The following is a 23,493-nucleotide window of genomic DNA, read 5'->3' as shown; positions in this document are numbered from 1 at the left end:
TTGAGTCTAAATAAAAAGATTTACTTTTAATCCATAATAAATTAGCTATCTTTTAAATATCTTTATTTATGACAGCTCATTGAAGAACTATTCATCACTTCTGATGCTTTTTTGCCTCTCAAGGCACTACATTATTGCACATTTGGCATTTTCTCTGGAAGATTTCCTTATTTTTGATTGAGACATGTCTTTATCCCTTCCTGAATGCATGTGGACAAACTTCTACCACATGCCTTGTTTCTGGCTCATTGTTCGTCTCCCTCTCAACCTCAAAATTTCTCTCCTTGGTTACAGGTTGTCATGGTTTCGAGGGCCTGGCAGAGGCAGGATTAGGAGCCATTTTAGGGACAGCTGGCCGGGTCGGGCTCCACCTCCCCTTCATCCCGCGCAGAGACGCTCAGGGGGGATGAGGGGGGACATTGTGCGAGGATTAGAGCTTCCTGTGTGTCAGCCGCATTACACAGGGAGGGGGGGGGGGGGATAGAAAGAGAGTGAAAGAGGCAAAGAATGAAAGAGAAAATGAAAGAGCGAGCATATGAAAGAGAGCATGACACAGAGAGCGAGAGGGTGTTTGAGGGGAGGGAGTGAAGTCTGTACAGCTGCACACTCAATCACATTACACAAGTATACGTGTGTGTGAACAAACACACACACACAGCCATCAACATGCACACCACCGAACTGGGGAACTAAACATATTAAAGGAAGCAGACTTTTTTTTAAGGTGGGGGGGGGGAGAGACAATGAAGACAATTGCTCAGGAACATTTAACCGTATGGCACAAAAACAAAAAGATGCCTCATAGGATGCTGTGAATAACTTTACGAGTGATCGATTTGTGTTGAATGCAATTAAAATAACACACTCTTTTTTTTTTTTTTAAGTAAAAACAAATCGTGAAACATTCATTCTGACTTTATTTCTCTCTTTGACAAGTTAGGACCACATTACATCCAAGAAATTTACAAAACAAAGCTGGATAGTGTTCAACAGGGCCAACAAAGTTTCAACATTCAAGATAACAGAAAAGAATGCATTATTCTTTAGCAATTTTGAGCCGCTTTTGCTCATCTACAGCATTGTGAAAACTGATCTGATTAGCTGTTTTTCATAAAAAATAAAAAAAAACACTAAATAAAGAAGGATGAAGAACAGGCATTGATTGGGCAGAAAGTAAATCTGACACTCTCAGCATTTCCATTCCATCATTGTTATTATAAACCTCCCTTGTCAAGAAGAGTTTCAGCAGTCACAGATATAGTGCAGCTATTTAGAGAAACACCTACAAAGTACAGCAGCATGAAAGAAAATACAAACAGGGTACATAAAACAAAAAGGATATTTACATTCAGCTGCACATCAGATGATCAGTTTTGGTAAGATCCCACATCCTCTCTCATCTCATGTCACACATCTCACGTCCCTTTTTTCCTTAAGTTTTTTTTTATTTGTGTTTTTTTTTTTTATGTATATCCTGGAATTCCAAATTGATTTCTGAAATTGCACTTAGACACATAATTAGTTTGCTTGTCATTTGTTACACACAAATACTGTTTTCAAGATCCAATTTCAGTGCATCCTGATATTTGAAGTCGAAAGTCTTTATCAATATGATTTAATTGTCTTCATGAAAAGGCACTACTATTACATATGGACTGATTCACTACCATTCTACAATACCAAACAATTAAGAACTACCCCTAACCACGAAAAAAAAAAAAAAGTTGTCATAGAAATCAGTAAACAAGAATAGTGCTAAAACCTAACTAATCACATTCTTTCAAGCAGTGTCTTCAGTTCTGCCGTCTCTGTCAGTAGTAGACATCGGATGCTCAGGCAAGGACAGTTTATCAGCACTCTCCTCTGACAAGTTTTTAGCATCCTCTCCTCGCAGTTTTCGATGGGTCGACTCCTCTGTACGCTCCACAACTTTTCCCTCAGAGGACTGTGAGGACGCAGTACTGGCCAACTGATTCAGACTCCCGCTGTGGATTTTCATATGCCCCTGTTGAAACACAATAATTAGAAGTCTTGTTTCTCACACATATTTAAATGGATAAAATGTCATCAAAAAAAATACTGTACACATTAATTGTTTACTGTATTACTGTACCTTCAATCCACTGCGGCTAGCATACTCTTTTCCACACTCTGCGCAGCTGTAAGGTTTCTCTGAACGCTGCGGTAGTGGATGGGCCACAGGAGTCTCTGGTGATGTAATTTCAGTCTTTTCTCTATCTTTCCTTTTATCCTCTTCTGCAGATTCGTCCATTTTGGATTCTTGTGCATCCTCGGCTTTCAGCTTCTGCTCCACGGCTTTGTCAGGCATTTTAGAGTGCAAAGAAGCATTTTCTGCGGCTGGCTGAGAGTCACCATCATTGGGCTCAAGAACAGGGTCTATTCCATTCACATGAAGTGTTGTCTGCTCGCTGCTTTGGTCTGATTTTAACTCGGTGGACAACCCTGGGCTCGAGGGTGGAGTTAGGGTAGGTGACAGATCGAGAGCTTCAGAGCTTAAACTAGGTTTTGGTCCAGCGATCACCATGTGAAGTGAAGCCCCATTGTGCCTTTTTTTATCAAACAAGGTGTCTTGGGAGTTGGTCCTGGTACAGAGGGATAAAGGTGTGTCTTCATCCTCTTCTGCAGAGCCATTGACAACTTGAGACTTGCTGTGATGTACTGTGCCATAATGTTTCTCATCTGAGGGAATGGAGTTGTCAGGTGGGCTGTTTTCTCTGGAGGGGTCCTGCTTCTCCAGGGTGAGGGTTGGACTAGTCTCAGGTGTGTTGTCAAAGGGATCTGGATCTGACTCCATGATCTGGTCAGCATCACCTGATGTAGCATCTCTTAGGCTGGCACTAGACTCCAGTAAGCTGGCAGAGGAAGACATGCTCATATTGAGTGGAAGAGACTGAAGGGTTGTGGGTAAGGAAACCATTTGACCAGAATCTTCCTCTGACTGCAGGTCCCCGTTACCTTCTGGAGGTAATTGGCCTCCCAGATGCATGCGGATGTGATGCTGCAGTACCACGGCATTGGTAAACTTGCGCTGACAGAGTGGACAAGAGTTCTGGCCACGTGCATTGGCCGGACGTGCTCTGTGAGTGGCTAGATGAGCCCTTAGACTTCCCTTTGTGGAGAAGGAGCGGCCACAGAGTTTACAGGGGAATGGTCGTTCGCCCAAGTGAGTAGCCTGGTGGAGACGTAACGCCCTTGGGCAGCTGAGGACACGGAGGCACACCCCACACTGATTAGGGACCAAAGAGGAGGCATTTGCTCCCTGTAGCTCTTGGCCAGTCGGCTCACTGCTGGGGTTCAGCCCTAAGGCAGCCATCATCTCCCTCCTGTAAGCTGAGATAGCATTAGTTGTGGATATGTCATTAGCCTGAGTATTGCAGTTCACCTGGCCATCATTGGTGCTTTTTGGGAGAGGCTGCTTCTCTAATTTCTGCGCCAATCTCTGCAGCTTGGAGGTGTCCGAGGTGACAGAGGATGATGATGGAGAGGAGGATGGAGAAGAGGAGTTTTGAGGTTTGGGGTAAGAGGAGAAAGGGAAGGTAAGTGGGAGGTGAGGGGAGGAAAGGTGAGGAGGGCGAAGGAGGGCAAGGCTAGGATGGTGGGCAGATGGACCTGATGGGAAGAGTATCTTCGGAAGATGTGCCAGCTGGGAATATGGAGAACCAGGATGTAAGGTGGAGTGTGGTGGTGTATTCTCATCAAACCTCTGCTGCTTCGCACCTTTGAATTGACTGTTCATGGCAGAGGAGGTGATGGATGAAGATGACGACTGCACACTAGTGGAAACGGAGGCTGCGGCTGCAGCCGAGGCACGGTTTAGCTGTAGCAAAGAGTGGGCGGTGGAAAGCAGGGCCAGATCAACACTGGGTGGCAATGGTAGGGAGGAGGGAGATGGATGAGATGACCCAGAAAGGAAACCCAAGGCTAAACTGTCTGGCACACCTATACTACCCTTAACTCCAAAAGGCTCCTCATCCTCAGCTCGACGTTTTCTGCGCCTCTGTGATGTCCCTGAGCTAGATCCTGATTGGCTTTGCTCGGACAGAGCAGGTGGCAAGAGCGAAAGTGACAGCTCAGGATTTTGTTCACGGTGACGAAGGAAGTGGGCTTTGAGGTTGCCGCGGGTAGTGAAGCGACTGAGGCAGACTGGACACTGGTACGGGCGCTCGCCGGTGTGGGATCTCAGATGGATCTGTAGGGAAGAGTCACTGCTCAGAACCTTCCCACAGAAACGGCAGACGTGCTGTTGGCGGCTTGAAGAGGAGCTTGAAGATCCATTTGACGTACTAACAGTGGAGCTGAGAGATAGGTGGTCCTGGGAGAGGCTGACCGTGGGCAAGGGTGGAGTTGGGAAATTCACACCATTTCCATGACTGATTGAGGTGTTGGGAGACTTTTCATTGAGGTAACGATGTGGAAGTCCAAGCGTTAGAGAGAGTGGGTGCATAGAGGCTGAAGAGGTGAATAAGGATGAGGAAGATGTTGAAGATGAAGTTGTGGAATAAGGAGCTCTGGTTCCATTAGTGTGAGATAGGTTGGGCTTGGATGTAGGAGCTTGGGGTATTAATGAGGCACTAGAGACAGTATTAGGTGGGGAGCTAGAGCCTGCATCCCTCTGTTGATTCTCTACAGATCCCTGAGGTGCATCTTGGGCACTGACCATACCACCTAGACGCAGCACCTGTCTGCAGATCTCTTCTGTAATCTGCATTTGGTGAATCTGTCTTTGCTGCAGGACCCTAAGCTCCTCCAATAGTACAGCGAGGGTCGGAGGCACCTGGAGTTGGTCTGAAGGCGACGAAGGAGTTTGGTGGATGGGACTAGGGCTTCCTTGATGTGGTGGGGCACCCAGCGATGATGAAGAGGATAAAGAGGAGGAAGAGGAGGTAGTGGTGGTTGCAGAAATACCCATTGGTGGTGACGTCACAGTGGACAGTGGCTGATGAGACGAAATATGAATGGATTTCTGCTGGCCAGGAGGAGGAGAGTGGGTCTGGGAGGACAGAGAAGGGTGTGGGAAATCCGGAGACAGAGATGAGTGTGCATTAGGCAGTGATGTGGAATATGAGGCAATGTGATTTGGCCAGTGGGGAGGAGATGAGCTCTCGTTGGGGAGCGAGGGAGCATGAATGCCACCAGGAGACGGTCTTGGGGCCAAAGGAGGCTGACAGTCCTGAAGGGATGTAGGCGAGGAAGAGGAAGATGATGAGGTAGCTTCAGAGGCAAGAGAGGTGGATGGAGATTTCACTGGAAGCTGGTCATCTGGAAAATAGAGAAAATAGGGAATAAGTTTATACATCCTCAGACAATTACAATTATTTAAAAACATAATATTGCTATAGCATTGTTGCTTTATTTTATAATTTAGCTTTTATAATAATTACAATTGAGTTCTATAACATAAGTTATGAGAAAGCCTTCATAATATAGGCAAACTCCTTTGTCAACAGTTTTCTTTCACAAAACGCTGAATACCACTCCACTCGTCATTCCGCATTCTTAATGATCTTTCACCCTTAAATCACAACCTTCATATACCACACTCACATCTTCTGTCCTCACTATTGCCACAACTCACTAGCCACCTTGCAGCTATTGCAACGCTTTTTTAAAGGACAATAGATATCACCACAACAACCCACAACCCCTCTTAACCCAACCCTCTGTCCATCAACTACATCTTTCATCTCTCTATTCACCCTTCCCCCCTGACCCTACACAGGGTCAGAGGTTAGGGCATAGAAAGGGTTTTGGGCACTGTCCATGTGCTCTGATTGGCTGGATGACCTAACCTCATGAGCTCTAAGGTCAAATTCTTTTAGAATCTTGAGCGGAGAAAAAGAACTAGAAGGAGGGGGTTGGGAAAATAGTGGGTTGACTGACAGACAAACTATTTTCACTCTCTGTGGCACACGGATATACTAAATGACTGTACATAGACCTGTGGAATCAGATCTACTGAAATGCCCCAAAAAATGTTAAAACCCTGAGAAATTCCCTCACAATATAGCCTACTACCTGTTCTTGCCAAAAGCTATAGAAATCAAATTCACAAAAGTGCTGTATCTTTAAGATTCCTGAGCTAACTTTTTTCCTTCCACGCATGCATGCAACAGTGCATTCTTTCTCCTCTCTGTATTCTAACAGTGGAACCCCCAACTGAGCAGAGGTACAAAGTGAATAGAGGCAAGGGAGTGGGAAGGGGGGGAACACAGTGGAAGCAGAAAAGAGGAGCACATGGAAACATGAGAGAGAGAATAAGGGAGAAGAGGACAGAATAGAGTGAGAAGAGATTAATCTTTACCCAAACACCCCCTTTGTCCCCTCCCCCTTGCCTGCACCTTATTCACACTGAATAGGAGACTCCTCTAAATGCATAAAAGACCCCCAGCAATCAAACTGACTATGCTGCAAGTCTCTTGGTGGATTGACATAACTGAAAAGCTAACGCAGTTATGGCCCCTGAGTGATTCATGTCAACATAATGACCGGCCATACGGCTGAACACCTTTAGACCAACCCTCTGGCTATGTCTATAAGAGCCTTCTTTCAATACAACACATTTGGCAGACATTTTCAGCGGGAAATGTCAGTAAACTAGGCTACTTATTTTTTGAAAAGTTCAGTCATGGTAGAAATGTGAGCAATGTGTTGCAGCTCTCAAACAATGGCTCTCTGAGTAGAGGACCAAACGCTCTAGTGCATTTTAACCTGTATCGTAACACTTCAGGTGATAAAAGTGCCCAATTTAATCAATAAAGAAAAAATTAGATATAAACTATGATTTGGGTAACAGGTGCTCTATGTAAACTACAAAACCCTTTTTATTAAACTATCGTTTTTAAACGTTAAAGCATAACTATTAATTAGTCTAGGGTAACAAATAATTAACAAATGAATGATTTCCTCACCTTGCAGTATCAAGCGCGTGCCCCCGGGGTCTGAGTTAACAAGCTGTTGGGGCCGTTTCTGTTTCCGGCGTGACATGATTCACGAGCAGACGGTGAGAGTTACGGGCATCAAACAACTATGCAAGTTATGTTGTGAATAAATAAATTACGAACCCCCTTGTTCGCCAATAATCCAACAGGCAGGACGCGTTAAGACAGCACCGACATCTGTTAAAAAGTAAGTAAAAAGAAGAAAAAAACCTTAAAATTCGCGTGGACTGCTGAAGCGGACCGTGACGCCGTTGCTGTGTGAACTGGCGAGTGCGTGTGTGGCTGTTTTTCCTCAACAAGTCCCCTCTTTCTCAAACTTGTCCACTCTGCGGACCCCCCTCCCCTCCTCTCCTCTCCTCTCTAAAGACACACACACACACTCACACAAAAATACAATCTCCCCTTGTTCTGACATTTGCATTTCAATGGTGCGGAACACCGTCTCTTTTTCTTTCTTTCTCCCTCTTTTGCGTTTCTCTTAATGTTAAAAGCAGCAGCTCTCTATTAATTTAGACAACCGAGTTTTATCAATATGCGTCAAGATGAAATTTCCTGACGTTTTAAATCGACTAGCCTATATATACACTTGTAGTTGTAGCCTAATTTATGCAAAAAAAAAAAAAAAAAAGTTCATACCCTTCAAGATTCTGACATCATCTGTCTGTTTTAAAACAACTTAATGACTGCACTTCATTTAGCGCTAGAATGAATGAGACACATTTTGTCTGAGATTTATGAGAAATTTAACTAGGCGACATTTGCAAATTTTCAGATTTACACGAAGGTACATTTAAAAAAAAAAAAAAAACTGTATAGGTCTAATCAGGTTACCTAGAAAGAAAATATAAAATAGCTTAATTAGAAAGTAGCAGGAATATTATGCTACTGTAGGTTAATGGGGGAAAAATGCCAGATGAGAAAGTTATGTTAAATAATAATAATAATAATGAATAATAATGACTTGAGGGAGATGATGAGGAAGGTGATGGGATGAGGCAGCATACGTCAAGCGGCTTATAGACTATAACTGCACGCGCTACTGCAGTAAAGACCCCCTGCGGCTCGCTCACTTTGTCGGTGCGTCCGAATATTCGGAGCTCTATTTAAAATGCATTGAATGGGAAGGGAATTTCCAACAATGGCGACCTGGACACAGTTGAGTGGGCATCTCTTTCTCTCTCCTCACCCCCAGGATCCATTGCCGCTCCGCACAATGCCCCCCTTTCACCCCCGCCTCTGTTCCCATACACCACGTGGAGGAGGGATGAAGTGAAAAGCCATTTTTAATTAGATGTATCAAAAACAAGCACCCGACCTGCACCGTATCTCACATAAGGCCAAGATGTCCACTAACCATATAAAGCAGGTTGTCTTATATGTGAGGACAGTTGGCATAAAATTAACCTTTTTTTAATCACAATCTTATTATAGGCCTACTGTAGATTTCAATGAATCGCCTATACTGTAAATTTGGCTGAATTGTGTAGAGAAAATGTTCTTGGTTGGATGGACAAAAAATTAGGCTGATTTGGAACAATCTGGGCTTCTTTTTTAACGATTTGCTTAACTGTGCAACAAAAATTAAGAAAATCTCCTTACTCCAGGTCTATGTTCACTGTTGTGTGGCGTCCTTTCATAAATTATCTTCTAAACCAATTGTAACTGTAAGTGGACGAACTGATGCTGGTGTCAGGTTTTGCTTATGATTTACAGATGTTATTCTTTCTCTTTTTCTCTGTACACACACAATGTAAAAGCACAATGTCTGCATGTATGCTGTTGTGTTGATGTGTGAATATGTTTGTTGTTGATTGTTGTTCAAACAAATAAAAAAAGGGAAAAAATAAAAAGAGAAAATGTAGCTCCTCATTTAATCATTTAGGTTATTAAAATCAGCCAAAATTTACAAACATTTATTCAATCATGTTCAGAGGAGGTACAAAGTTGCCACACACAAACCAACACATTTTTCAAATGTCAAATAAAATGTGTTTGCTCATATAGGTCATACCTCTATCTAAAAAATCACGTTGTGATTTAATTTCTAACAGTAAGAAAAAAGGTAGGCTTTTTGAAAGTGTATTGTTTTGCAGAACATCACAGTTATATGAGAATAGTGCTAAGGCCTGTAGTTAGGGAGAACATGTTATTTAGGGAAAATATAATTATATTTTCAGAATTACATAATTTAACTAGGTGGTTGAAGTTTTTTTTTTTTTTTATGAACAAGTTAGCACCAGCTATCTATAGTTAGCTAACCAGTTAGCATTAGCTAACAATTTTCTGAATGGTTCATTAATACATATTCATATGTATACTGTTTTTTTTTTTTTTTTTTTTTTTTAGCTTGTCTTTTTAATTTGAAGCTAAAACTGCTTTTACTCTGATTTTGGTGTAAATAGCATAAGCAAATTGCTTTGTCAGGGTGCATTTCCCCCACTCTACCCTATAGGCTATACCTTTCTCATGCTCAGCTGATGCCCTTAACAGCATGGAGAAATACTGTATCTGTCAGAAATATTAAGCAGCACAACTGTTTTCAACGTTGATAACCAATAAGACTAAATGGTTGTAGGCAACTGTTCTCTTGCCTTGGTGAGCAAGAGATCAACAAATCTTTTAAATCACATACTAGAGTTAGTTTCCCCTATTCTTCCTCTAAACTAATCTCACTTAGTATTATATTTTGTTCATTCTGTATGTAGCCTACATCACATATTGTATGTAAAGTATGATAAGTCCCTTATCATGAAACTTGTTTCCTGTTTCTTTTAGAGCAAACCACCCATTTATTTTGGTAAGTGCAACATACTTGACCAATGAACGTCAATTCTTCTGATAACGTAAACATTATTTATGACCGTTTTAGAGCATCTGTTTGTCCTCCTGAGGGGGAAAAAAGTGCATATCACACTGGGACCCAGGAAGATTTAAATTAATTTCTCTGATTCTCACTTATATAGCGCTTTTAACAATACAGATATTGTTTCAAAGCAGCTTTACAGTGATAATAGGGAATTAAAGTAACAGCGTTTGTTTTGTCTTTACAGCAGCTCTAGAATAAAGTTATTGTCCAGCTAAAGTTAGTTTTGATTGATTCACTTCCGTCGCAACGGTCATTAGTTATTCATTTAGGGGCCGCTAACATGACACCGTTCTAACAGAAAACCCCTAATGCGATCCGGCCGCTCATTTGTACAAAACAGTGCCTGGGGTCTCGAGAACGCAAACCATAAAAAATAAGTTCCAAGGTACAAGCCTTGAAAAATTTATAATACATCATTTTTTATCGCTTCCGCATCCACGTGAACCGGAATTATCCCGACGACGTTTTATCTGTACAGAGGTAAAGGGAAGGGAGGGAGGCCTTCATAGGAGAGAGACTAGCTGACACTTCAGCTCTGCGTTGTCGCTGTGTCCGTTGTCGCCGTGTCCAGGCGCAGGTCCTTCATCAGATCCGGCGGACTGCGGTAAACCTTGGGATAAACAGAGAGACTAATATTAGCGTAGACGCCATCCTTCGAGTACATCAGGATTTATGGGAAGTTTTTCCGGTTTCGGCTGATCTAAACTATTCAACATTGAGTTATATATATCTGATGTGTTATGTGTATGGCCAAAGAGATGTGTTTTTAGTCTAGATTTGAACTGACAGAGTGTGTCTGCTTCCCGGACAATGTTAGGAAGATTTTTCCAAAGTTTTGGTGCTAAATAGGAAAAGGATCTACCGCCAGCAGTCGATTTTGATATTCTTATTATCAACTGGCCAGAGTTTTGAGATCGCAATAGACGTGGAGGACTACAATGCGTTAAGAGCTCGCTCAAGTACTGCGGAGCTAAACCATTTAGTGCTTTGTATAGTAATCAGCAATATTTTACAATTTATACGATAATTAATAGTCTGGATGTCCTGTAAAGAGCATATTCAGGGCTTTTCAGACATATCAAATGTTTGGAGGTTTCACCTTGACAACAACTTCTCCTTGGTCTTTAAAAAAGATGGACATTAATTTAGTGATCAAATTTAGCAATCTGATGGAAATATGATCATTTTTATTTTTATTTAAAACGGACTAATTTTCAAATTGTTAAATCGACATCTCATTAATTATGGAGTTTCCCTAAAATATGACTCTGTTACAAAACATGGCATTAGTTTCATACACCGTAGAGACACCAGGACTTACATCATGTTTATCAGGCATTTTGGAAGACACAACAAGGAAAGAAATTAAATAATAATATCTAATATTTCATAGCAATATTGATATGAAAATGTTGCCCATTATTACCCTTCTGTTTTCATTACATTTTGCTCAAAGAACACATTAATTGATTCTGTTATATATTTCATAACATAGCTGAGAATCATCGTTATACAAAGTTTGGTTAAAAAATACTGAAACCTAAAAATTGATTGGTGAATAAAAACTTTTTGCCTATATAACCTACATGTCTTTTTATTTTATTTTTGGTGTCCACTACAGTGGACATGGCGTAACACATTAATAAAATATATATTCTTTTTTTTCAAAAAAATATCCCGCCCCCAAAAAACTCCCCCCGCTGGGTCTCAGGAGGATGAAATGACGCGTTTGCTCAGTCAGCAGCAACCAATCAGATGAGGCTAATTGCGCTCGCGCGGCGATCTACCTGGCTGTGTAACTGACTGTAGTAAACAATGAACAACACAGTTGCAAATTCTCGGTAACTATCATGAGCTTATAAAGCTACTTATTTGTGAAGAGCGATATATATTTATAACACATTAGTTTGATTGAGCGTTTTAGTATCCGAACATTGATATGTGAGAGGGACATACTTTTCCCGCTCTTTGCTGTTATCTGATATGTAAAGCGCACACATAATCGTTGTTCGTTTGCTTACTCATAAAAAAACCCCTCATACATATACAGCCATTAGGCTACATATACAGCCATTAGGCTACATTTAACAGCTTAATTATAAAAACCTCGTACATATACAACTATTATGCTACTTTTAACCGCTTTTGTCTGTTTTCTTCCACAAGAGCCGCCATGTCTGCATCTAAATACACCTTGCAGTGTAATGCGCATCAGTGCCGGGTGAAGCTGAGTGGGTTCGCGTGGGTCACGGCCTGCTCGCATGTATTCTGTGATCAACACGGGTCGGAAACGTTCAGTCGCACACCTTCAGTCTGTCCCGCTTGCTCCAACATGCTTTCAGGAAAACTGGACGTGCTGAGAACAGAGCTGGCACCATCAGAGCAATACAAGGCTATGGTTTTGATCGGACTCCAGCCTGAAACTGTTTTGGAGATCAGTCATAACGCACTAGTCTTTTGGACCTACCAGGTTTGATGTCTGCATGGTTGCAATCCCACATACAGACACAGAGAAGATGCTTTTTCACTATTGTTTGTGGTCATTTTCAGGTAAACCAGGAGAGGTTGCTGATGGAGTACAATTTGTCCAGGGCTGGAGGACAAGTGCTTCAGATGGAGAAGTTTATGATCCAGCAGAACCAGAGCCGAGAGCTCGAGTTAAATGCATTAAGAGCGGAGATCGCATCACTGAAAAAGGTCTCACACATGATCATGCCATCAAACCAATGCGGATACTCGCTTTATATATATACACAGTACCAGTAAAAAAATAACAGGTTTCCACAATTCCTATTAATAGAAAATGTTATCAAAACTATGAGAAGACCAAACCATGTTAACCATATTTCTCGTTTTTCAAAAAAAGTGCAACTTATTTCATTAAATTAATGCATTAAATTGACCAAAAGTATACATTGTTTTAATAAAAAAACTCTATTTCAAATAAATGCTGTTCTTTGACCTTTCTATTCATGAAAGAAATCCTGAAAAGTATAAAATTCCTCAAAAATATTAAGCTGCACAACTATTTTCATCGTTGATAATAATTATTGTTTCTTAAGCACCATATCATCATATTAAAATGACCTCTAAAGGATCATGTGACACTGAAGACTGGAGAATTCAGCTTTACCATGACACAGATAAATTACATTTTAAATTACATTAAAATATTTTAATAGCATTTTACAATATCACGTGCTGCAAATGCTCACAACGCAACCTAATGCAGAAACACGATATTCGCTTCACCCGTGAATGTCATAATGTTTTGTCTCAGTGTATGTAAAAGCATGAGAGGGATGCTTTTTTTTGTAATTCATTCAAACATCTCTTAACTATTGAAGCTTGTTTCCACCACAGAATAAATAAACAATTGCAACTTTTTATTTTCTCAGAATTGCATGTTTATATCTCGCAATTCAGACTTTATAACATGAAATTGGGAGATATAAACTCAGAATTGCATGATATAAAGTCGCAATTGCGTGTTATAAAGTCTTGCTATTCTGAAGAATGGTATTTTTTTCCTTAGAATTGGATTTTATAGCTTGCAATTGCGACTCTATCTCACAATTCTGAGAAAAGATGTCAGAATTGCGAGATATAAATGTAAACAAGATGTAAACTCACAATTATCTCTTAAAATGTTTTATTCTGTGGCGGAAACAAGCTTCCATACTTAACAGCCATGAATGTTAATTTCCAACTTTTACATTCTCCAGGGGCTGGAGGAATACAAGCAGAAGTACAATGAGGTTTTGGAGCGACTGAATGAACGGAACAGGCAATATCAGAAGCTGCAGGGACTTCTCGACTCGCTTCGTATGCACACTCTGGGAATAGGAGAGAAAGATCCCACACCCCACACTTTCACTACAGGTTAGAGGGAAAAAGCAACAGGTAGAAACAAGTATAATAGCAATGACACTGTATGAGTATATTTCTATTGCATTCAAATCAGGTAAAGCGTTCTTTATACCACTGTAGAGTTTAATTGTTCAAATGTGATCGACTTTTTAAAGCATAGCATACAAAATGTCTTTGCAATTATTGTCATCAGGGTTGGTCAAACAACACTCTCCCCATAGTCCTTCATTCCTGAGACCAGAAGGCGACAGGTTTTTCTCATTGGGACCAGACAATTCTCAAAGTTTCTTCCAATTCAACACACCCACCCGTGACAGAACCCACTCTTTCATGAAGAAAAACTGAGTTCACCAGGAAGCATTAACCATCTTTTTTTTCTTCCATTTATGAATTCTGATTCCAGTTCTGACGGCCAAAGTATGGTTGCTTCTGTTTAGTTTTTCATGTTTTTTTCAAACGTGTTATTTATTGATAAAGCTGTTGCTCAGAGTTTGGAGATGGTCGTAAATACTCCCAACATGTTTCCACTAATGTAAATGACTTCAGTGTCGAAAATAACTCAATTAAAATACATGTGAAAACCCCTATGTAAATTAGGTTTATTATCCGCAAGCACTGCCAAACTGATGAGAGCAAGACTTAAGAGCACTACTGGGTTTATTTTATTGTTATTTTCACAACCCAAATATGAAACAGACACAATCTAAACAATGATGCCCATCAATGGACAAGAGGAAAATTAAAAAGGGGAATGATTTGAAAAAAATATGTACAATGAGTTTTCCTGTCCTCACAAACAGGAACAGAACACAATATATACACATGGAAAAAACACTACTCTCATTGCTCTCAATGTTCTCTCTGTATGTCCTTTCTCTGGGTGTTCATTCACTCTGTGGTTTGTAAGTAACAAAGGCTGCACTCTGGCTTTTCATCACCTGTTTTTTCCCATTGACTATGAGGAGCAAGGGAGAATCCACACGTATACTTCGGAAGTCATATGACTGTATAGGGAGAAAGCAAACAAGAAACATATTACAAAGACATCAGTAGTTATTACACCTATAATAGTGCAAAAACTAAGCACTTTGCAGTTATCACACTTATAGCTGCAAACTTGTTTAACCCTCTGGTGCTCTTTGGTTAAAAAAATGTACATTCTGGTATTTTCGCATTTTTTTCTGATGTGAACACGGCATAAATATCATTTAGTACCATAAAATACCCTAAATATGAAAAAATAAACCTCAAACTAGAATATAGCACATTATTTTCATTGAAATAAACAGCCACGTGAGCAGAACCAGAGGGTTAAATTAGATTCATTTTGTAAATCTATACACTACCGTTCAAAAGTGTGGAGTTAGTAGAAATTTTTTTTTTTTTGAAGAGGAAATTAATGTTTTTATTTAGCAAGTACACGTTAAATTGATCAAAAGTGACATTAAAGACATTTATGTTACAAAAGATTTCTATTAAAAAAAAAAAAATGCTGCTGTACTTACTTTCTATTCATAAAGAATACTAAATTTTTTACAACTGTTTCCACAAAACTATAAGCACCACAACGACTTTCAACATTGATAAAAATAAGAAATATTTCTTAAACACCAAATTAACATAAGAGCAATAAGTATAAAGTAGGGCTGTCAAAAGATTAATCATGATTAATCACATCCAAAATAAAAGTCTGTGTTTACATAATATATGTGTGTGTATTGTGTATAATTATTTATATATATAAAAACACACAATCATGTATATATTTAAGAAAAATTGGTTATATTTATATATAATATAAATTATATAAATGTATATACAGTATATAAATGTAAATATTTCTTAAATGTATACATGAATGTGTGTGTATATACACAGTACACACACATATATTATGCAAACAGACTTTTATTTTGGATGTGATTAATCATGATTAATCTTTTGACAGCCCTAGTATAAAGATAACTATATTAGCGTTCACACCAACGCACGATATCGTTGTTTATTCCAAGTGTGCGCTTGTCGTCTGTCACTTTAAATGCTCAATCTTTTTAAAGCAGAATGGATTCTGATTGGCTGTCAAAGTTTTTAACAATCAAAAAATCGTTCTGAAAGTGATTAACAAAAGGGAACAGAGAAATGATATTGTTGGATAGTTGTGGTGTGAACTCTGATATTATTTTTAGGACTATGTCATTATAGTCATCATCCTTGGTCTGAACAGGCCTATAGGATGATTTCTGAAAGACCATGTGACGGTGAAGACTGGAGTAATGATGCTGAAAATATTCAAATTAAATGTAAAATTGTAATAATTTTAATGTATATTTGATTGTATAAATGCAGTCATGGCGAGCATAAGAGATTTTACAGACCCCAAACTTTGATCGGTAGTGTAAGTAAAGATATAAAAACTTTAAAGTTTGGTACACAAACCTTATCTTTATGTGTTACGCTGTGCCGCTTGACCTGTGGTTCTGGAATGACTACAGTATCTCCTATTAACACACCCCAGCTGTCTGCTGTATTGTACACCATGACTAGGCAACAGGTCTCATCACTGTCCACCATGCCAAATGTGCTGCAAGACAACAACAGGTAACCATTTAAAAAGTAAAACACAACGCTAAAAGCAAACATTTAAAGGTGCAGTAAGTGATTTCTGAGAGAGAGTGAGCCAATCAGTATTAGGGGGCGTGTCCACTCATGATGGGGAGGAGAGAGAGCCAATCAGAAGTAGGGGGCGTGTCCACTCATGATGGGGGAGGAGAGAGAGCTAGAGGGAGATTTAAAGAAAGACTGTAGAAAGAGAGATGGCTGAGAGACATTGCAAAAGAGGAATATCACTGGGAAAAGAAGGGTTATGATCAGGCAAGAGCTTTAGGACCCGCGTTAATATTAGAATTTAATATTTCCAGCGCTGGAGAGACTTGAGCGGGAAGGCCTGAAAACAGACGCAGAGGTTTCGTTGTTCCTGCTTAAAACGTGAGTAATATTGGCTTTGGTCTATTTCACAGAATCAAGATATGCTGTTGTAATGTGAGCTCTAGTAACAGGACAGTTTTGAGTGTCATTGTTTGTCTGGATCTGCAGCTGGTGACTAATAACCAACTCTTGCTTGTATTTACTCTTGTGTACTGTATGTTCATTGTTTATTCTTTCTTGATATTCATTCGTCATCTTTGCGTTACTTTTCACAAAGCATTATTTTGCTTCGCTTCAGGCATGATAAAGAGACATCCACTCTTGTGCATTTTGTGGTCGGAGCAATGAAGGGAGGGATGTGTTTGTATAGGTTGATTTCTATTATCAACAGTGTTTCTCAGAAATCACTCACTGCACCTTTAACTAGGCTATATCCAGTGTCTGACTCACTGCTAATATAGATGTTAGCATACATATTGAGAAAAGTTGATTAAATATTCAACCGAGGCATTTAAACTCACAAAGCCATACGGCCCTCCGACATCAGGCTGAAGACAACTTTTCCAAGTGCTGCCACCCCACCGTTGTGGCCGTGAGTGAGGGCGGATAAGAGGCGGGGTTCAAGGCTTCCCACGCGGCCTGAGGGAGACCGGAACTGAGGGGAAGAGCACGGGCCCAGGGCGGAGGTGCTGAGGGACGAGAGCATGTTACGGAGACGCCGCGCCTTTACTTTTCCCTGAAACACAGAGAGAGTGTGGTTCTGGTGATTACTTGTGGACATCTGGAATATTATTTAACTGTACTCCACTGCCATCTGATGGAAACAACCCAAAACAACAACCTTTTTGATGAAACTAAATAAAGATTATACATAAGGGTGTGTGTTTGTGTGTATATTGCATGGCAAAACTCAGCTCAGTGCCACTCAAAACACTACAACGGCTTTGGGGTGTTTCTGTAGCGAGTGTGTTTAATCAATGTTTGTTTTTGTTTTAAGTACAAGGTCAATTTAATAATCATATGCTCAAAGTAAAGATAGAGTGTCAATTTAATGAACTTTTGCAAACCTAGCGATTTAATTCACAAAGCATCCAAACTGCAATAGTTAACATATAACTGCAATGCAAGTAATAGGGTTTACACACTAAATTCAACAGAAACTCTAGTACAATACACAGATTTTGAAACGCTCATGACAGACGTCACTACCTGTACCTGACAGCTATTGGCGGCCACCTGCCATTTTTCACTTGACGTTTGCATAAAGTTTAGCCTTCCTGAACTTTTCAAAGTACTTGGACTTCTCAACACTTTCTCTTATCCGGCGTCAATCCCACAATAGCTCAGCTCCCATAAGGGATGAATCTGCGTCCGTGTAAACGCACCATAAATGTTACAATGTCGCCGCCAATTTCTCTCACCTTGTTCTCTAATAACATTGTAATCTGGTCTAGGTATTTCAGCAGCTGTTTTTCCCTCTCCTGGGCGTCTTCCCAGCCAGGGTCCAGGGCCGCAGCACGACTGTATCCATCCAGAGCTGAACTGAACATCTCCTCATACTGGAACAACTGGTGACAGAAAGGACACGTTGGTTTCTTTGGCTTGACTGGTACCCAAAATCAGTGTTTTGTCTGGTAACCAAACTGTATTAACAGGCTTCCATCAGCTAAGAGGTTGAATGAGAGCCAGAGATGAAGTAAGGATAATAAAAATGAACAGGGTTTATTGAATAATCTCACTGCGACACATTTGCTGGTGCTCACCTGTGTTTGAGAAAGCGTGTGTGAAAGCAACTGAAAGAATGGTTACCGTAGCTCTGTTGAAGTGGAGGTCAGGATTCATTGAGGATGATTTGTCGATTTTCTCCTGTAAATATGGACAGATAAAATCAAAAGGTAAGATGATGATGAGATGTCAGTCAACCAGTTTAATGATTTAGATGATCCATGAGAGAGATACTCACTGCCTGTGCATAGGCACTGAGGGCCTGTTGAGAGAGCTGTGGCTTCTGTCCGCTGGTGAAAAACATGGAGATATACGCATTCCCTAAAATATCTGTTAGACAAAGCAAAGCAAAACAATATAAGAATCATTTATTATTATTTTTTCTCATTACACCAACATTATAATGGGTTTGTATTCAGAAGAAACGCTGTTAGGAAAAAATCGCTGCGTTCTGATCAAGTGGGTCCCAGTATGCAGTATTCACTACTCCCTACTTCATTTCACTTGATAAAATACGTTTATTCAACATGGACGACACTTGAGTTGTGCATATTAAAGGATTATACTTTTATAAATTGATATACCGGTAATATAAATCACCATATGTTCGTGTAATATGCATGTATATACAGGGGAAACTCGAAAAAGTAGAATATCGAGCAAAAGTTCATTTATTTCAGTAATTCAACTTAAAAGGTGAAACTAATATATTATATAGACTCATTACATGCAAAGTGAGATATTTCAAGCCTTTTTTTTATAATTTTGATGATTATGGCTTACAACAATATTCTAATTTTCAATTTGGGGTTTTCATAAGCTGTAAGCCATAATCATCAAAATTATAACAAATAAAGGCTTGAAATATCTCACTTTGCATGTAATGAGTCTATATTATATATTAGTTTCACCTTTTAAGTTGAATTACTGAAATAAATGAACTTTTGCACGATATTCTAATTTTTCGAGTTTCACATGTATAAATTAGAATACATTTATGTGGAGTCTGCCGCGCATGGCATTTACGGCCGAAAGGAAATGTGTCTTTTTCTACATGATCAGAGTAATTCACTCACACCACGAAGTCCCATCGGTGACGTCGAGTTGCACAGCCTGCCTGGCCAGCTCCACACTCTCCACAATGCGCTTGCTCTGCTCCTGTGCGGCGGCTTCCGGTGGCAGCTGTCGCAGGACCATAGACAAGCTTCTCAGGGACACTTTGTTTTTACTCTGAATGAAGAAAGCTAGCGTTAATCTGTGCGCTTCACGACAGTACCTATCAAAAGACATCGGCCTGGTTTCACAGACAGTAGTTCGATTAGGACATTTAAGTAGCTTTTATAAACATGCCTAAAAAAACACATTACTGGTGTGCATTTTGAGACTTGACATATTTTAAGATATGTCTGATAAAACTGATAATTTAGGAAGCGACTTGATTTTGTCAATAGGGAATTGATTGAATGGTTGTGGTTTGCTATTGGTCGATCTCATGCGAGTCATTTGAGTGCACTCGGGTAGTAAACGTCTTCAGAGATGCAAGATGGAGGGGAAGTTATTTTGATGAAAGATTACGAGGGCACATAAATTTGAAAATAATAATAATGAATTGGAGTACTCTGTCTAAATGAGCAACCTCATACCTGAGGTTAGTCATTTGCATAAAATACGACTAAACCATCTCCATATTACACCCTTTCATCACTCTCGGCAAACAAAACAAATACATCCTCTGAGAGCAAGCCCAAGCGTGCCATCCTCAAAACCATTTAAACACAATAAACATCTGTTGTACTTTCATTAGCCAGCTGTATGCAAAATCCACGCTGTTATATACACTTTATTTCGCAACGCAAAAGTAAGCTATTTTATGTGAATGTGCAAGAGTTATGATTCATTAGCCGTTTTAGGTAAATAGCTAGAAGTACAAATGGCGGCAGCTCAAGCTATAAATGAGCTATTCTTCCTCTTTCACTGTATATATAATATTTGGTATATTTAAGAAGAAATATTTCATCTAAACACATTTATAAGGCCATCCAGAGTATGTGATTTATGCATACATGTGGTTTCAGTTGTTCCTACATATTTAGAATACATTTAGTATAAACGTTTTTAGTGAATCATGATTTGTTGGCGAAAACATTCATTCACATTAAATAATTAATTAAATGTCTATTAATTGTATAATTCAAATTTATTATAAAACCCATATTTAAGTAAAATTCACATGAGTTTATAGAAGTGGCTGTTTATAATAAACTTGTATAAGTGAGCAGAAAAATCTAGTCAAGTATCTTATTCATACTGACACAGATATTAAAATAGGCAATCTTAGCAATTTCCACAATTTGGCTCTATTTACAGGTGATACTCGAAAAATTTTAATATTGTGCAAAAGTTAATTTATTTCAGTAATTCAACTTAACAGGTGAAACGAATATATTATATAGACTCATTACATGCAAAGTGAGATGTTTCAAGCCTTTATTTGTTATTATTTTGATGATTATGGCTTACAGCTTATGAAAACCTTTTCACAATATTCTAATTTTGAATGTGGGGTTTTCATAAGTTGTAAGCCATAATCATCAAAATGATCACAAATAAAGGCTCACTTTCTCACTTTGCATGTAATGAGTCTATATAATATATTAGTTTCACCTTTTAAGTTGAATTACTGAAATAAATTAACTTTTGCACGATATTCAAATTTTTCGAGTTTCACATGTATTCATTTTTTTATAATTTTTTCGCTGGATACCATCCATTTTGAAATTAGATGAAAGCATACGGTAGGTCAAAAAACACATGAGGAGGAGCGTTGGTGTAATACGACATGAGTAATCACAGACATTCACATTTGGACGGGATAAGATTTCTCAGAGGACCGTTTTTTACTGAAAAACACAGACTTGGCAGATTCGGACAGGATTAAAAGTACAAAGTACGCCTGCGAAAAACAAATTTCTCTAACGTCCTCCAGGGAAACGAATCCCTTCCGAATAGGGCTCATATGAAAGAGACCCATTGTTTTTTTGCTATAATAAGACTCACCTGCTGTAGTGCACCTGTGAAGCAGGTCTTGGCCGCCGTCAGGTCTCCTTTTTTCCAGTACTGCTCTCCCAGTGTGTTCCAGCCCTCAACCAAACCCGGCTCCAGTTTAACAGCCCGGGACAGACACTCCTCTGCAGACTGACTGAATCCCGGGCCGACATTCAGACACCGACCCCGTAGCAGCAGGAACTGGGCGCTGTGTTTGTACAAATCTGTTTAAAGAGAGGGCAGGGCATATTAATAAATACATACTAATAATACAAATATTATAATACATTATACTTACCCAAGTGACAATAGAAAGTCAATAATAAGGGATTTTACTATATTTTTGTAGCATTTTCTTTTTATATTAAAGGGATACTTCACCCAAAAATGAAAATTCTGTCATTAATTATTCACCCTCATGTTGTTACAAACCTGTAAGACTTTCATTCATCTTCGGAACACAAATGAAGATCTTTTTCATGAAATCTGAGAGACATTTGACATCGACAGCTACGCAACTACCACTTAGACGCTACAAAAAGTTCATAAAGAGATCGTAAAACTAGAAGATAAACAGAAGTTTGAGAATTAACCTCATTGGCTCTCGCATGTCGAGCAAACATGTTTGAGCTTCAGTTTACCACAACTGATGTGTGAGTGGATGAAAGTTTATATGCGGATAAAAGCCTAAATTGAATATGTTCATATAAAGCGATCGAGTCAGAAAGAAACTAAACCACTCAATTCACATGGATTAGTTTTACGATATCTTTAGCGTCAAAGTGGTAGTTGTGCTGTCAATAGAGGGACAGAAATCTCTCAGATTTCATCAAAATGATCTTCATTTGTGTTCTGAAGATGAACAAAAGTCTTACAGGTTTGGAATGACATGAAGGTGAATAATTAATGACAGAATTTTCATTTTTGAGTGAACTGTCAGAACATATTTTAATAAACATCAAGACTTCTTTACAAGACAAAATGTAGAAAACAAAGAAGCAATGCCCACCTTCCTTTTCCTCCAGCCTCTCAAGTGTCTTTGCCATCTCTTGAGCAACATCATTCTGTTTCCTACCAGCATCTTCAACACTGTGTGTCTCAAAGTAACGGTCCCTGAAGGAGTACAGATCATCCACCAGCTCCTGTGAGACAGAGAAAGTGCTATTATTAAACAACTGCACATTTGAAATTCCTCGAGAACTCAAAGACATTTCACGCATTAAAGGAACAGTTCAGCCAAAAATAAACCCTGTCATCATTTAGCCTAGTCTCCCCGTGAAAGACAAAAGCAGATATTTGACAGAATAACAGCCTCAGTCCCTTTTCAATGAAATTAAAGCAATTTGAGAGTGAGTTTGTCAGAAAATCTCCTTTTGCATTCACAGAAAAAATAATGTTAAAGAGATTATACTTAATTGCTGCTTTCTGTTAAAACATTACTACAGCTTCTATCAAATATATATATATATATATATATATATATATATATATTAACTGCAGAACTTTGGCATAATAGCATTTGTCGTAAAAAAAGGTGATCATAATAAAAGAGATATGTAATAACTAAAATGACAAAAACATTCTCACATTGATTAAAATTAGCTAAATAAGTTTATTATGGTTTTTACAACCATGTGTTTTCTTGCAGAGAGAGGTGAATAATGGGTAAAACAAGCATTACACGACATGATGGATATAACACGACCGCCTATACACTACACGGAGTTTAATCAAAAAGATGCAGATGCTGCTTGATGTGTAACCTGCTCGTTCTCTGTTGTTGCAATGCAGTGTGTCAGTTGTTATAGTGACAGGCGGTGCAGCAGCAGCCATGTGTACATTATACATCACCGACATCATCGTCTGAATGCCTATTTATTTGAGCTCATTAAAAGAGAGAAGGAAATGAAACGGTAAGTTCAAACCTTTAACACTTGCAAATCATCTTTGTCTGTTGTTTTCTCCCCATCATTGTCAACATCGGCCATCTTTATCATACAAAGCAGGACCCGAGCAACAGTGTGACGATAAACACAGACGAGCGTATGTGAGCGCCTCCTAGTGGCCAGGAGACTGCAGTTTATTCAGAGCTTGACCACAAGT

At 39.2% G+C, this 23,493-nt stretch overlaps 3 protein-coding genes across 4 annotated transcripts; 1 reads left to right on the top strand and 2 right to left on the bottom strand.

Moving 5' to 3' along the window:
- Positions 1 to 881: 881 nt before the first annotated feature.
- LOC306984210 (uncharacterized protein) lies at positions 882 to 7,321 on the bottom strand. Its single transcript, XM_079585354.1, has 3 exons — positions 6,930 to 7,321; positions 2,114 to 5,280; positions 882 to 2,005 (listed from the first exon to the last, which is right to left on the bottom strand). Exons 1-3 carry the CDS (start codon positions 7,003 to 7,005, stop codon positions 1,781 to 1,783), a joined length of 3,468 nt encoding a protein of 1,155 aa, XP_079441480.1. The 5' UTR covers positions 7,006 to 7,321; the 3' UTR covers positions 882 to 1,780.
- On the top strand, positions 6,955 to 14,040 carry ccnb1ip1 (cyclin B1 interacting protein 1; the record flags this gene model as incomplete). 2 transcript variants are annotated; one of them, XM_079585385.1, is made up of 8 exons in its annotated part: positions 6,955 to 7,021; positions 7,109 to 7,146; positions 9,735 to 9,756; positions 11,537 to 11,666; positions 11,992 to 12,295; positions 12,376 to 12,522; positions 13,551 to 13,707; positions 13,889 to 14,040. In XM_079585385.1, exons 4-8 carry the CDS (start codon positions 11,641 to 11,643, stop codon positions 14,038 to 14,040), a joined length of 786 nt encoding a protein of 261 aa, XP_079441511.1. In that variant the 5' UTR covers positions 6,955 to 7,021; positions 7,109 to 7,146; positions 9,735 to 9,756; positions 11,537 to 11,640. The 2 variants fall into 2 exon arrangements, with proteins under 2 accessions (XP_079441511.1, XP_079441512.1); XM_079585386.1 differs by lacking the exons at positions 9,735 to 9,756; positions 11,537 to 11,666 and having other exon boundaries at positions 7,019 to 7,146.
- A 520-nt stretch (positions 14,041 to 14,560) lies between these two features.
- On the bottom strand, positions 14,561 to 23,489 carry ttc5 (tetratricopeptide repeat domain 5). The gene is made up of 10 exons (XM_079585369.1): positions 23,316 to 23,489; positions 22,400 to 22,532; positions 21,403 to 21,614; positions 19,422 to 19,575; positions 18,584 to 18,675; positions 18,430 to 18,486; positions 18,042 to 18,188; positions 17,142 to 17,356; positions 16,132 to 16,276; positions 14,561 to 14,699 (listed from the first exon to the last, which is right to left on the bottom strand). Exons 1-10 carry the CDS (start codon positions 23,385 to 23,387, stop codon positions 14,580 to 14,582), a joined length of 1,347 nt encoding a protein of 448 aa, XP_079441495.1. The 5' UTR covers positions 23,388 to 23,489; the 3' UTR covers positions 14,561 to 14,579.
- Positions 23,490 to 23,493: the final 4 nt, after the last annotated feature.

This window comes from Phoxinus phoxinus (genome assembly GCF_949152265.1).
Source record: "Phoxinus phoxinus genome assembly, chromosome: 2".
NCBI lineage: Eukaryota > Metazoa > Chordata > Actinopteri > Cypriniformes > Leuciscidae > Phoxinus > Phoxinus phoxinus.
Note: the sequence above shows the minus strand (reverse complement) of the source record. Positions and strands in the feature narration are given on the sequence as shown.

Bases quoted from the DNA above. Each gene is read 5' to 3' on its own strand.
- LOC306984210 (XM_079585354.1), bottom strand. From the start codon at position 7,005: ATGTCACGCCGGAAACAGAAACGGCCCCAACAGCTTGTTAACTCAGAC. The intron at 5,281-6,929 runs GTGAGGAAATCA...TCTATTTTCCAG, and splicing joins CACGCGCTTGATACTGCAAG to ATGACCAGCTTCCAGTGAAA. The intron at 2,006-2,113 runs GTACAGTAATAC...GTGTTTCAACAG, and splicing joins CTAGCCGCAGTGGATTGAAG to GGGCATATGAAAATCCACAG.
- ttc5 (XM_079585369.1), bottom strand. From the start codon at position 23,387: ATGATAAAGATGGCCGATGTTGACAATGATGGGGAGAAAACAACAGAC. The intron at 21,615-22,399 runs GTGGGCATTGCT...CTCTTTAAACAG, and splicing joins GAGGCTGGAGGAAAAGGAAG to ATTTGTACAAACACAGCGCC. The intron at 16,277-17,141 runs GTGAGTTTAAAT...GTTGTCTTGCAG, and splicing joins TCGGAGGGCCGTATGGCTTT to CACATTTGGCATGGTGGACA.